At 40.3% G+C, this 15,389-nt stretch overlaps 1 protein-coding gene across 4 annotated transcripts in view; it reads left to right on the top strand.

Moving 5' to 3' along the window:
• The window catches only part of tnksa (tankyrase, TRF1-interacting ankyrin-related ADP-ribose polymerase a), a 94,334-nt gene that overhangs the window by 30,125 nt on the left and 48,820 nt on the right, over positions 1 to 15,389 (top strand). For all 4 annotated transcript variants that reach the window (XM_060891773.1, XM_060891774.1, XM_060891775.1 and 1 more), the window contains exons 4-5: positions 8,119 to 8,155; positions 11,788 to 11,863. In XM_060891773.1, coding sequence (XP_060747756.1) covers positions 8,119 to 8,155; positions 11,788 to 11,863 — 113 coding nt within the window. The remainder of the gene's footprint in view (positions 1 to 8,118; positions 8,156 to 11,787; positions 11,864 to 15,389) is intronic.

The following is a 15,389-nucleotide window of genomic DNA, read 5'->3' as shown; positions in this document are numbered from 1 at the left end:
AAAATAAAAATTTATACAAATGAATCAGCTGCATTACAGACAAAAAAAAAATACATATATATGTATGTATGTATATGTATATATATGTATATATATGTATGTATATGTGTATATATATGTATATATACGTATGTATATATGTATATGTGTATATATATATATATATATATATATATATATATATATATATATATATATATATATATATATATATATATATATATATATGTATGTATATATGTATATGTATATATATGTACGTACATATACATATATGTACATGTATATATATGTGTGTGTATGTATGTATGTGTATATATATATATATATATATATATATATATATATATATATATATATATATATATATATATATATATACATACATACATATATATATATATATATATATATATATATATATATATATATATATATATATATATATATATATATATATATATATATATATATATATATACACATACATACACACACATATATATGTATATATGTATATATGTATATATATGTATATATGTATGTATGTATGTATATATATATATATATATATATATATATATATATATATATATATATATATATACATACATATATACATATATATATATATATATATATATATATGTATATGTGTTTGAATGTAAACATCTCTTGGCAGCAGTATTAAGAGCTTCATTTGTAAAACAAGTGTTCAGTTTAATGAAAAGCAGTATGTAACAGTGTCCTTTCTGCACTGGCCTTTTTTGGATTTTCAAATAAGTGCTGAATTAAAATGAAGAAAGGTCAGCATATCAACATGTTCACGTGACAAGCTTGCTCTTTTTTGTGAGCAAATGTTTCCTGCAGCAGAGAAGATCCGTTCTGATGGAGTGGATGTGGCAGGAATGCAAAGAAAAGATCCCACACCTTGCTCGTTCGCATTCGCTTGCACTCCGTCATAATTTGCGCTTCTTTTAAAAGTTCTCTTCTACCGCATTTGTTAGGGCTGCATTACACTCTAGCACTACAGCGCCGTAGCGGTCAAATCGCGATATTGCAGGCCCTTACATTAGGACACGTGAGAACAAACGACTACTCGACAACAAAGATATTTGTCGACAATTTTTTATTGTCGACGTTGTCGACAATGTCGACTAATTGTTTCAGCCCTAATTTGGAACACACTGCTCACAATGTAGAATAGTGCACAAGTGTGAGATCCGGGACACATCTTCTGTAATGGAGTAATATATTTTAATTGAAATTTTTTAATGAACATGTTACCCACAGGCTAGACGCTGAGCTTAGTAATGCAGGCTGTAGCAGTTTTTAAGCTTGCTTTAACCTGGCTACGCACAGCTGAAGCTTTATTTGCATCGGATTAAATTGAAATGGAGACCTGGAGGAATTCCATCAGTTGCCGCTGCCGTATTTGTGTGTTCCTCCATCTTCCTCTGAGAAAAGTACACTCCAAACGGCATATTGTGTGCTGTAGTTGCATTTTTTTTTTTTAAATGGTCTCTGCGCTCATTTGTTTGTTTTCATCCGTTCAGTGTATTGTATCTGAGTGATGGTGTCTCTTGCTGTGGCTGTGTATAGTTGTCTAGCACGTGTAACTTCTTCTGTAGTCAGGAAACCATCAGTATGCTCTGGAGGAGACTATCTGTATGTGGCCTGTGTAACATGGTGTTTGTGCTGGATACACTGGAAATCCATTAGCATGACGAGCATGATCACTGATAAAGGCTGATTAATGGAGCTGTTAAAATATCACCTGCAGGTATAAAGCCAGTTTATAGTAACTGAACAGTATCATGCAGCATTTAGGTCCTTAATCATGTCAGTAAACATGATGACATGGCCAGGGGTGACGTACTGAAACCTTAACACCTGAAAACAGGTTAGTGTTAATGGTCTGGATTAGTTCATAGGTAAGTGAGTTTAGGCATTAAACTAGTCGCTGGGGGGGATTTAGACAAACAAGGAAAATAGTACAGCATGTCAGGATGGTGCAGAAGAATATTTCACGTTATCGTGTAAAATAAACGAATTAAATAGACTTCGTAGTCGTGTTGCCTAGTTTGGCCTCCTGAGTTCTAAATATGTGTAACTTGAGTAGATGTAATGGACCTACTCTGTTACAGCTGGTTTTCTCTGCCACCTATTTAGCAGCAAAGACTGTCTTATTTACGTCCTGTTAGTGCATCAGGCCTCCACTGGGTGTGTAAAGAATGGGAAGGTCATGTTACCTCCTGGAAGGAATTCTAGAGGGAGGTAAAAGGTCATGTCTACTTTCCCCAGCTAATCTCTTTCTCCATTCCACTGAGCTGAAAGCTGTGTTCCTCTTCAAGAGCACCTTCTCACAGCAAGACTCCACAATGAGGAGGGTCCAGGCCCATACTCCTCAGGCCCATACTGATTATGCTGAGAAGTTGTGCTCTGACCAGCCTACGCTAAAACTCTCCAGCATTATCACTCGATCAGACACACACTCAGCAGAGACGGAAATGAAATGCGAAAGACCAAAAGAATGTAGAGAGCTTTATTTATCGCTCAGTCATAAAGTATAGATATTAAATTGGTGCAGTAAGACCAACCCATGCCATGCATATGCAAATGGGGATAAAACTGATAAAGTGGGGGAAAAAACAAAACAAACCATGGTGGGGATCAAACTTTGGTGGTGTGAGGCAAATCTTCTAATCACTAAGCCACTTGACAAATGTTGACAAAATGTTTCTTCTAACGTTGATGAAATTGCAGCTCTGGGTCTCACATGTTCATTGCTTATAAGTGAGAAAGCAGGGTTAGTCTACTGTTTCCCCACCCAGTTTTTAGTTAAGGCATAACAGTCCAAAACTTTCTGATGGTTTTTTAAATCATGAAGTTGATCAACTGTTATATAGTTACTTATAGAAATCCTGTTGTATAGAAAAAGCAGGAAATTAAATTAGTTGTGGGGTGTGTGTGTGTGTGTGAGAGAGAGAAATAAGCTTGATTATGCAGGTCAGCCGAGTGATTTCCTAAGCACCGTACTGTTAGGTTTACATAAAACACACGGCAACTCCTGAAATGTGCTAAAGTTGAAATGTTTATTTATAGTACACACCAAAGTGCTGTACAGCGAAATGAAAAAGAAAAACCCAGAGAACGAGATGAAACGGCAGGACAGAGAAATAATCTTGGTCATATTAGTATACACATAAACACACCACCAACCCTGAAGCTCATTCACTGAGGATTTTCATCATTATTTGTGTCTAAACCTGGAGTCTATCCTGACGCGACCCGTCCTGTCCCCGAATGCTTTTACCTTGTTTATGAAGAACGTACAGGCAAGTGGCCACGCTTGGGAACTCTGCCATGTAGACACTCATGATGCTGCTGTTGGCTTTTTACAACGAAACCCGTTTAGAAGATAACGTTCAGATGGTAGGTGATGCTATGCAGTAAGTAAGCTGTAGTGTACGGTGATGTACTGATGAACAGAGAAATGACAGCATCACAATTAAAGATCCAATCAAAGCAGACTGCAGCATCTTTGGCAAACTTTGCACAACAAGTTCACTGCTAGTGAAGAAAAACTCTCAAACCTACTCGATCTCAGGTAACTATGGTAACAAGCTAATGCATTTCATTCATTCATTCATTCATCTTCTACCGCTTATCTGAACTACCTCGGGTCACGGGGAGCCTGTGCCTATCTCAGGCGTCATCGGGCATCAAGGCAGGATACACCCTGGACGGAGTGCCAACCCATCGCAGGGCACACACACACACATTCATGCACGCAATCACACACTAGGGACAATTTTCCAGAGATGCCAATCAACCTACCATGCATGTCTTTGGACCGGGGGGGGAAACCGGAGTACCCGGAGGAAACCCCCGAGGCACGGGGAGAACATGCAAACTCCACACACACAAGGTGGAGGCGGGAATCGAACCCCGACCCTGGAGGTGTGAGGCGAACGTGCTAACCACTAAGCCACCGTGCCCCCTAATGCATTTCATTTGGAAACAAATAGCTAAACTTCTAAAGAGCCAGTCTAGAAGTATAAAGGGTCTAAACACACATCAAGGCCACTGAAGAAACATATAACAAATATAAACAAATAAAGCACTCCATGACCTCAGGATTAAATGATAGTAAGTCGATTACGCACTTTAGCATCGAACCTGATGAAGATATGTACTTGTAGTAAGTGTGAAAAATGGTCTCATTTTATTCTTTGCAAGAATAGAATCTAGACAACGGCACTAACAAAGGGCTCTCAAACATTACCTGAGCAGGATGGATGAATAAAAATATCCTGGGAGCTCTGCTATGCTGCACTCAATTATTTTTTTATTATTTTTTTTTTTCCACCTCTGTAATTTTTCCACCCAGGTTTGTGTTTTTGCTTGTTTGAAAAGGTCCTACAGAGAGTTTACTACCAGACGCTGGATATCCACCGATTCTATACTTATTCGCATAATTACAGACCCGATGCCTAGCACAGCACTATGTCATTTGTTAATCATTATTGCAGAGCCTGTTGGCCTTAACAGTACAGCGGTGCTAAAATAAAAAGTGATCAACGCCAACGAATAAATCAAACCTGCTGTTTTGTTCGGGAAATAATCCTGACTGCCAGTCGTGCGACGGCGTCGCATCCTGCAGTCGCGTTAGAATGAGTCTGACTAGATTACTGAAATTTGTCTGCTCAGATGGATCATGTGGTTCTTCAGTTATTTGTATAATAAATTGCATCTCTGACCGAGTGATTTGATGATTCTTGTATTAATATGGTTATACAGTAATATGGCTAAATGGGCTATTGTGGCTTGTCTTTTTTTTTTTTTTTTTGGTTACTGGTTAATAAATAATGATTGTAAGCTGATCAATGTTAATTTTTCTTCTTTTGTCACTTTTCCCTTGCACGAAACCTTCACATGGGACAGAAATGTTGATTTTGTGTACATGAGGCAAGTGGGAAGCTCCACCCACTTGGCATTCCTTTTTTCTTTCCCCAAAGACGGTGATTTTCGTGCTCTGTATGCTGCAGCACGTGCTGTCTGTGTCCTTAAGATAGACAGGCAGATATACAAGAGGTTTACAGGTTCCTCTATACGCCACACTCGAGTGGGAACCTGAAATTACATTTCTCAAAGTCAGGGCTGTTTTTCACTATTCAAACATCTGATACTCGACAATCCTGTCCTTGTAGACGGTCATTTCTCTCCATCTGCAGAAGGCTGTAGTGTGGAATTGTAGAGAATGGTGGGTGATGTTATAGGGTGGTGATGAGAGGTGGTGCTGGAGATGAAGGTGGTGCTGCTGTTAATTGCAGATTGGAGAATTTTTTTTTAATTACTAACTTCAGAGTTTTTAAGTAACTGTTCCAGAACCGTCCCAGTATATTGTCAGCCACACAGAGCTGAAAGTTGACAAATATTTAATTTCTTTTGTTTACAACAGCTTAAGACTTACGATCTGGGGTTGGTTGCTGGGAAACGGATGCGATCTGGGGTTGGTTGCTGGGAAACGGGTGTTGGCTTCTAACATTAAGGCATTGCACGGTTTTGGTGATCTATCAGCAGATGCGATGAGTGCTGGGGAGCCATGTTGAGTTCAGGACAGTCAGTACCCTGTGCATAAAAAGTTGACTTGTGCTTGAACTAGCATCACATGAGTCATTAAGGTCATAGTACTTTGCCTTCAAAACTTTAAGCCCCGCCTTCTACCTGATGGACTCTATTTAAGAGAAGTGAAAATGATATAATTATCTTTTTAACGGTTCTTATTTGTCTGTGTTTAATTCAGGGCTAATATCATTGTAGTCAAACTTGTACTCTTCTCCATCAACATAGTTTTTATCTCTTGCTGGTGATCTGTTCATTTAAAAGCCAGTGCAAACATGTTTGTCTCCATGCAGAGAGAGCGGTTCCGTCTCGCTAGCGGCTGCACTGCGTCTGTTATGAAGAGATCGCTAAACTTGGCAAGCTGCTCATTAACAGTCTCTGAAGCCTTCATGCTTTCTGCCTCACCATCTGCTCCTGATTTTTTTTTTTTTCTTTCTTTTTTTGAGTAATTTTTGTTTCTCCTTAATTTGCAATCCACTGATCACCTCTTTGCATTTTTGCTACATTTTCGATATGAATTAGATTCAGTTCAGTTAGGTTTTATTTGAATCAGACTGAATCCACAGACGGAAAAGGGGAAGAAAAGACGGCTTTGTTGAAAAATTCAGGACTGTGAGTTTGTGTAAAAGATTCCTGCGTGGATTCTCTTCTCTGAACCTCTTTGTAGTAGAACTTTTCCCAGTGTTCCCTAGTGGACATGAGCATTCAGGGGTTGTGTCGAATAACCCACAATCCACACTGTCAAACATTATTAACAATTATTAACATGTTTGACATCCACATCGTCTCAGAACCATAATCGTTAATAACGATTAATAGTAATACATTCATAATTGTGACTATATTTGTGTAAAATATCTCCAACACTGATGGAAGTAACATTTTCATTCCTCCTTATTTCGATTTTGATCATTTCTGATATCTTTTTGTTTAAAACAAAACAAACAAAAATGTGTACACAGCACAGACTTTTCAAATATATTAAAATCATATGTTTGATAATAACAATTATCAAATGTAGTCCTGTTAATTTCTATTTAATTGCTTTCTGTCTCACATTGTGTAGAATTGCATTATTATTAATAATTTCTGATGAATCTCACTGAAGCTTTTATTATAGCATAGATCATCATCATCATCATTATCATCATCATCATCATCCTTGTTATTGACATGTTTTAGAACCACATAATGTAAAAATCACCAGAAAATCACCCACAGGGAAAAAATCAATACCTGGCACGGCATTCATTGCGATCTTAATAATACTTAATATTGATTAAAAAGGTTGTCATTTAGTAGCTACCCCTTGTTTTTGTTGTTTGAATCTATTGTTCTGTATTACTGTTCTGTTAAATACTGCTGTTGTACCTGGTGTTCATTCTAAACCATAAACCAAGAAATGGTAAATAAATAACAGATGTGAAAGATGAGTAGATGTATAGCTGAAATAAATATTTCATGCACTGGATTTTTGCTCGCTGTGTGAGTTCTGGAGTGAGGAAGCTGGAAATCACGATGATAACGGAGTTGAGTTTAATCCTGCAGATCAGGCTGGCTGTGTGTGTGCGTGTTTACGGCAGGCAGGATCCTGTTGTGTGTGTGTGTGTGTGCACACTTTTGAAACACATTTCACTTTGCTTTATTACTCTGTGTTCCATTTGCATGTTCCTGTGTAATTCCCTGCAGCCTTCCTGCCTGTAGTCCATTTCTTCAAGCCATTTTGTCAATTCTTCCTCTTCTTCATGGCTTTTTGAAGTGCCCCATTCCTCTTACTCATTCTCTCTCTCTCGCTCTCTGTCTCACTCTCTCTCTTGCACACACACTCACACGCATTCACCTTTCTTACATTCCTCCTCCTGGGTGGTGGAGAGAGCACATGTGGGAGGATGGTGGTGTTGGTGGTGGTGATTGGAGCTGGGGGGAAGCGAGTGGGGGGCTTGTGAGAGAATCACAAGAGCTGCTCTGATTGGCTGAAAGAACAGACCGTGCAAGTGGGGGCAGGAGAAAAGGGGCTGTTCTTATTATACCCCCCACCCCCCTTTGCCTCAGTGTTATCTTGTGTTATCTCTGAGAATGCAAAACCCCTCCCATGCCAACGGGAAAACAGAAGAAGATACGTGAGGTAGAAGGAGGGGAAGTGTGTTTGGTACGCGCGTGTGGCAAGCTGTATAGTTCGAGATGCAAACGATGCGCGTCGATTTGGTTTCCAAGACGATGTTGTTGTGAGCGTGCTGCGTTCAACGTCACAGCTTCATCGGAGAGAGAGCGCGAGAGAGAGAGAAGAGGGGGAGGGAGGAGGGGGAGAGAGCAGCGAGCGAGACGGCTCCTTATGCATGTGTGTGAATGTGTGCGTGTCCGTGTGGATTTTTACACTGAATGTTGGACTGCCGCTGGTCCAGTGCTGCTCTGTGACTCTGGCTTCCTGCTGCTGCTGTGCATCCTTCATCCTGTCCGCCTCTGACACCATGATTTTTTGTAATCACTTAGGCGAATACAAGAAGGACGAACTGCTGGAAGCGGCGAGGTGAGTCCATGCACCTTTCCTCTGTGTGTTTCTGTTTGTGTCTTTTGCTTTCTCCACCCCCACCTCTCTCTCTCTCTCTCTCTCTCTCTCTCTCTCTCTCTCTCTCTCTCTCTCTCTCTCTCTCTCTCTCTCTCTCTCTCTCTCTCTGTGTCTCTGTCTGTGTATATGCATGTGTGGGTCTCTCAGGTATAACGGAGGAGGTGTCGGGCCAGAACGTCTTCATGAGAGAGTACACTGAGAGATTGGTGGTGTTTTTGTGTTGATCAGCATTTGCCTTTGGGAACAGAAAGCTTCATAAACACAGCAGGGTTTGCATGTAGCATAGTGCTAACTCACAGCTGTGCCCCCTGGCTCTTCCATAATAAATAAAGCAAAGAGTCAAACATACTTACTCCCTGCTAGCCATAACCATACAATTCCTCCCATTGCCTGTTCCTACCTGTTGTCCTCACTACAGTTCTATTAGTCCCGAGAGAGACAGTCACGTCCTCTGAGCGTTTGCTCAGCTATTTCATACATCTCCGCGTCTCCTCGTCTCCTCAGTGTTTTCTCGCTTTTTAAACCCCAGCTTTCAAGTGTAGCCTCCAGCGCAAGAGCAAGTCAGGATTCAAGTTGTTTATTAATGAATTGGGAGAGTGAGAGAGAAACTACATAGGATTCACAGTTTGATCCAGCACCATCATTAAGACCAGAGTATGAACCTCACAAAGCTTTTTCTGTACAACAGCAGAAATAAATCTGCTTTGCAGTTGTGCTCACGTCACCATTCAGCTGTTTAAGAGTCTTTTAGCAGGCGCAGGCAGCAGGCGCAGGCAGCAGGCGCAGGCAGCAGGCGCAGGCAGCAGGCGCAGGCAGCAGGCGCAGGCAGCAGGCGCAGGCAGCAGGCGCAGGCAGCAGGCGCAGGCTTGTCTCTCCTCTGTGTCTTAAAATGTGCATCAGAAAGCCCGATGAAGTCCACACTTATTTCTTCTTGCAGTGATTTCCAAAGATTCTGCTGTTTTTTACTTTAGCCAGTTAGCTGTAGTTGCCCTCAGAGAGCAGCTTAGGAGGAATAAAGCTTACGGTCTGTTTATTTATTTTGCCAGTTTGGTAAATCTGAGTAGGTGGAAGAAGAAACAGAGCTGCATAACTAAAGGCCAAGATAGAGAGATTCCCAGAATTAAGTGTCCCCCATAAACTAATATCGATTTGTCCATTTTTAAAATAGCATGGTGGTAGAATCAGAGTTACTAGGAAGAAAATATATTTAAGGATTTAAACACATGGGGATGTGCTGTAATAGGATAATAATCAATGAGCGTGCTCAAGTCGATTATTTTGCCATTGCAGCTGATCCTTCAATGGTTTAATCTGTAAACTTATTAAATATTTTAAAACAGTTTGTAGTTATGTTTAATGCTGCTCAAACACGATGAAACAAGTTGGTTGGTGCAATTATTTATAAACAGTAAGTTTTACCAGCATCTCTATTCCTCTTTCTTGACGGTCCCAGGTCTTAAAACAGGGCTATTCAGTTAGTTTGTCATGGGGCCAGTTCATGAAACGCATCCTGAATGAGGGGCCGTAGAGATTGCAACATGAGTGATGACAAAACCACAATATAGGAGCCCATATGTTGTACTTTTGCACCATAAGACACCAAAGTAAGCTTTTATCCTACATTTAAACATCCTAGTGTTGTATTTTAAAACTGCATAACAACACTCTTGGATCTTAAGACGCCCAAGTAGATTTTTTTCTACATTTAAATCTTAAGTGCACATCATAAAGTTCACAATATGGAAAATATTGTTGTTTTTTGGGATTAAATTATTTTAGTACGCTTATTTAAACAGCAGCTCAATAATTGGCAAACATTTAGGCTGCATTCTAATGAGAGAAACAACATTTTTAGATTTCACAAGAGCAGTGAAGTCGGGTGTGTATGTTGTCAGCGCATTACACATACAGAGCTGCAGGTGCTGGGCTGTGAGGATGTGTGATTACTTGTTTTAATGACCTTCATGTGTGAGAGTGTCGATTCGTACGTGTCGGTAAAGCTATGGTAGAGTAGGTTTAATGTTTCAGTGAATTAAAAGATTTTTTTTTTGTGAAAGAAACTGAAGGAAGTAATGATACTAAGAAAAGTTCTCATCTGTCATCGTCCTGTCAGTCACAGGAGAGGCTGCTTGCTTCACTCGACTCCTGCTCTGCTCTGAGCGGAACAGAAGCTCATAACCGTAGGGTCCGTCGCCTGACAACTAAATTTATTCTAGAGATGTCTTTCACACCAGGAACTCGAAGGGCTCAAACATATTAAAGCCAATCGAATAGCCTGGTCTGACAATATAAACTGACAGCTTTACCTCTGACTGCAAAAAGCTCTGACACTGACGACATCGTCCGTAAATGTGCAGTAAAAATCTCCTTACAGAGAACCACACATTGTCAGATCTAACCCACATTTTGAATCATGTTTATACAGAACGTGGTTTCACTAGTTCCTGTAAACATGCTGTTGCTATAGAAATCATATTAAGGTGTTAGAAGCTTCTGACCAATCAGGATCCATGTCTTCAGGATCTACATTTAGTATTATTTTCCTTGTGCGCTCATGAATTCATTCTGGCTACAACAACGCAATTTTATCCCATTGTAACTCATCGGGAACTTTCTGAATTTTGTTGAAGTCAGTACCTAGTAAAGGTTTATACAGAAAACGGGCTAGACATCGTAGTTAAAATCTCTTAAGTAATATTTTCAGTAAGGCAGTCTTAAAGCCATGAGGTATGCAAACATTAAAAAACATCTATCTCAGAATGAGGCTTAAACTGGGTTTTGCAGGAACATGTCTGCATTTTTGTTCTGCCTGCAGAGAACAGCCATCGACAAGCTTTAATAGTTTGTTGTTTAGTAGAGGAGAGACGCACAAGTCTAGCAGCCACAGATAAACCGGGTATGGTAGGTGAGTTTAACCAGTCTCAGCATTGAGAGGCTAGTCTGAGGAACAGGGAGTTAGGGGTAATTGTGGGTAAAGGTTTTGCTCCTGCAGTCGCTTCCCAAAGCCACACGATTATTGTATCTCTGGTCTCAAAGCTTGGATGTCTCAGAAAACTCAGGCTTCATCATACTTCACACGGAGACAGACAGCTTGCACAAACACCAATAGAACTGCGGCCAAATGAACAATGTTCTGAAACCAGACGATTCATTCCAGTTGTCAGATTCGATAAGAATGCTAAACTCACCCCCTCTCTAAATCTGTAATGATCTCACCCCCACCACCTGTATTTTCTCTTTATAAATATAATAAGATCCGATTGCAGCAAGCAGTCGGCCATTTGTAATCCTAAGGATTATAATAGCGCCACCTACGGCACTGGAGAACCCGCACTTAAGAGTGTGTGTGAAGTCATCTGTGTTAAGAATGCTGAGGCCTTCAGTTTGCCCCACTGAGCTCTGGGTTATTTGCACCGATGTCCCACAAGAGAAACTTTCCATCTCCTTTAGTCTCTCTCTGTTTATTAGGAGGTTTCATTTCTCCCACTTGTCTGTTTACTTTTCTGCTTCCTTCACCTCAGTTGTGTTTTGGTGCTATTGCTCATTTCTTTCCCCTTCTTGCATGTTCTTTATAAACTGCTGCTTTGCTTCAGGAGCGGAAATGAAGAGAAGCTCATGGCCCTGCTCACCCCGCTCAACGTCAACTGCCACGCCAGCGACGGACGCAAGGTAAGACCAGTCTTCACCACACACCGGCGTTAGGAAGCAGTGTGTAGTGCAGCAGGACTAACCTGTTAAAGAATGAGAAGTTGACCCATGCAGGGAATTGGGGTGGACTTTCGGTCCTACGTGGGGCATCGTACTACATAGTAGACTCAGTTGATTGCGTTGACATGCCCTTTTAAATTGTTTATAGAAATTCTGGCATATCTACTCATGTGATCTTATGTGCACATATTGCAGAAACCCTTTTATAGTTATCTTTGCAGGAATTATATATACACACTGGAAAGATGTTCACATCATCACCAGAAGTGTTGTTTGAAATGTGGTGATTTAGCGTATACGGTCTAGGCTTGTGGATCGGCTCGGTCTTTGTTTAGGTGTGTGTCATGTGTGAAGCTTTGCAGGGTCATCGCTGCATCAGTGTTAAGAGATGAGAAATATAGAATGATGAAGAAGCTCTTTAGTGGAATCGATGCGGCGAAGAACATTTCAGTTTGTATTGCTAAATACGAAGACTGTCTGTTACAGTGCCCTACAGTCTCACATACAGTATTCATCCCCATTAAACTTTCCTACAGTGTGTACTGCAGCAACCAGGAAACGAAATGGATTTCATTAAGATGAGATGGCATGATATGTTATATACAAACAAATATACACACAATATCTCTTAATATCGAAGTGCTGGGAAATCGGCGTAGTTTGCAAAATTATTTGCAAACCAAATATTGTACAATTGCATAAGCATTGCGTAAGTGTTCTCTGACTAATCCCTTCCTCACCCAGTCACTGACTCTGGCACACAGCCTCCTCTAGGCACAGTTGTGCCACACTCTTTCCATTTTCTAATAATGGATTTAATGGTGCTCCGTGGGATGTTCAAATTTTAGGATATGTCAAAACCAGTCCCTCACGGCGCTCTATCAGGTCACATCAGTGAAGTGTAATTGCAGCAGTAGAGCACACGATGGACGGCTCTTCCACATGCAGCTCTATAGCCTGAAACCACTGATGGTTGGTAACACTGGACAGCTGAGGAATGAAACATGGCAGAAAGATAACATCACTGAACTTAAGTGATTCAACTTTGAATCGACTCACCAGTAGAACATCAAACAAATGTTAATTATCTATTTATTTATGAATTTTTTTTTAAAATATAGAGACACACACTGATCCAACGCACAGAGCTGTAGCTCTGCAGTAATGCTGTGCATTTTGGAGAGTTGGACACATGAACAAAAACTAAAACAAAAAATCTACACTAAATGTATTTTATATATTTATTAACTCGTTTCTTTCAAACCGGTTCGGTGTTCTCTCTCTGTGTGTGTGTGTGTGTGTGTGTGTTTGTGTGTGTGTGTAATTTACGAGGTCATCTGAAACTACACATTCCTCAGCCAACATTTTTTGAGTCGTTTATTTTTGGTTCATTTAATTCTGTGCAGCAAACGGATTAATAGGAGTGAAAGCACTTGATTATTTTACCCCCCCCTGTTTTTCTTCATTTGATTTTGAGAGTGCCACTGTTAGTGTTACTGTTACAGAAATGCAAACATCATTGATCCTCTCAGGAAAATGTCAGGAATTTATGATGCAATTTATTAGCGTATTGACCGTTGTATCCCTCAAACCCACCTGCACTCGGTTGTACTTATTTCACTAATCTCTGAGGTCATTTTTCTTTTCTTTCATTTGATTTTAAAGTCTGTCTGTCGGCTTGGGAGAGATTTAGGAACGACTGATTAGATCATTATGAATATTTATCATCTTCCTCAGGGCCGGGTTTCCAGGAGTCGAGTGAGATCCCTTTTTATATATTTAGTTTTTTTTTTTTAGGTGGAGAAGGGCATGAGTCCACTTGGTCATATCTGAGACACATTCATGCATATTCATCACATTCAGATTATTTCCCAAGACTTCTCTTTAAAATGTCATATGAAAATTAGGCGCCGTCATAAGTCAAAGTATCGTCCCTGTGCTGATGATGCAGAGCTCATGAAAACGTCCCAGTGAGACTCACGCCGCTCGTTTCGCACACTTTACTTATCATACAGACTACACACACTACAGACTTCACTTCATTCGAGACGTTTCATACTTTATCCAAGCCTTGTTAATCTGTTTAAAAAAGGATTTGTCTTCAGATAGCAAAGTTGACATGATTTTGCCAAAATCACATTTATTTAGAATTCATGTTTAGCCTTAACAGCTCCATCTCCCATTCCTCTGTATTGACTCTGGACTGTAGATCAAATTTGGTGAGAAAATCTGGCAACCCGGGGGCACGGTGGCTTAGTGGTTAGCGCGTTCGCCTCACACCTCCAGGGTCGGGGTTCGATTCCCGCCTCCACCTTGTGTGTGTGGAGTTTGCATGTTCTCCCCGTGCCTCGGGGGTTTCCTCCGGGTACTCCGGTTTCCTCCCCGGTCCAAAGACATGCATGGTAGGTTGATTGGCATCTCTGGAAAATTGTCCCTAGTGTGTGATTGTGTGAGTGAATGAGAGAGTGTGTGTGCCCTGCGATGGGTTGGCACTCCGTCCAGGGTGTAACCTGCCTTGCTGCCCGATGACGCCTGAGATAGGCACAGGCTCCCCGTGACCCGAGGTAGTTCGGATAAGCGGTAGAAAATGAATGAATGAATGAATCTGGCAACCCTTTTAGGACTTATTTTCCCCAAAGCATTGCAGCAAAAATATCATTGTTAAATGATCGATCAAACATCACAACGAACACACACACTCTCTCTCTCTCCCTCTCGCTCTCTCTCTCGCTCTCTCTTTTTCTCTTCCTACCTGTTAGAAGACTCGACCCATTTTAATATCAGCTCATTATGTTCTGTAGTTTTTCATCCATTACAAGTAAATTAAAACTAATAACTACAAATATATCTGACTATTATATTTTCATTAGTTTAATTAGCTGTTTGTCTGAGCATTTAAACCAAGAGAGAAAGAATGATCAGCATGCAGTGACTAAGCAATGCATAAACTAAGTTACTAGTATTTGCTTTTTTTTTAAAACATGAAAACGAAACTAGTAAAGTTTATTTATAGAGTATTTGGGTTTTGACTAGAGTAAGTGTAGGCATTTATTACTTATGTATACTTATACTTCACATAAGTTTGTGTCCCTGGATATGTCACTGTTGGTCATTTAACATTTCTGTGATAAAGTAGTACATTTACATTACGTTTACTGTTGTCAGATGCACTTATCCAGAGCTGGTTAAGGGCCTTGCTCAGGAGCCCAGCAGTGGCAGCTCTGTGGACCTGGGATTCGAAATCACGACCTTCCCATCAGTAGTCCAACACCTTAACCACTAAGATACAGCATCCCACATGCTCGTGTAGTAGAAAAATATTACTTAGCTTAGTTTCCGTCTTACCTCGCGCCCACCTTAGATTTTGATTGGCTGTCTGAAACATTTTATGGTCGTCCTAACAACAAACACAGCGATGATGGAGTGCAGTAGCACAGCATCAAAAACATCAACAGTCTGTGATGGTTCCAGCTCTGTTTAGATGCAC

Source organism: Tachysurus vachellii, chromosome 17, assembly GCF_030014155.1.
Source record: "Tachysurus vachellii isolate PV-2020 chromosome 17, HZAU_Pvac_v1, whole genome shotgun sequence".
NCBI lineage: Eukaryota > Metazoa > Chordata > Actinopteri > Siluriformes > Bagridae > Tachysurus > Tachysurus vachellii.
The sequence above is the reverse complement of the archived record's forward strand: the minus strand, read 5'-3'. Positions and strand labels throughout refer to the sequence as shown.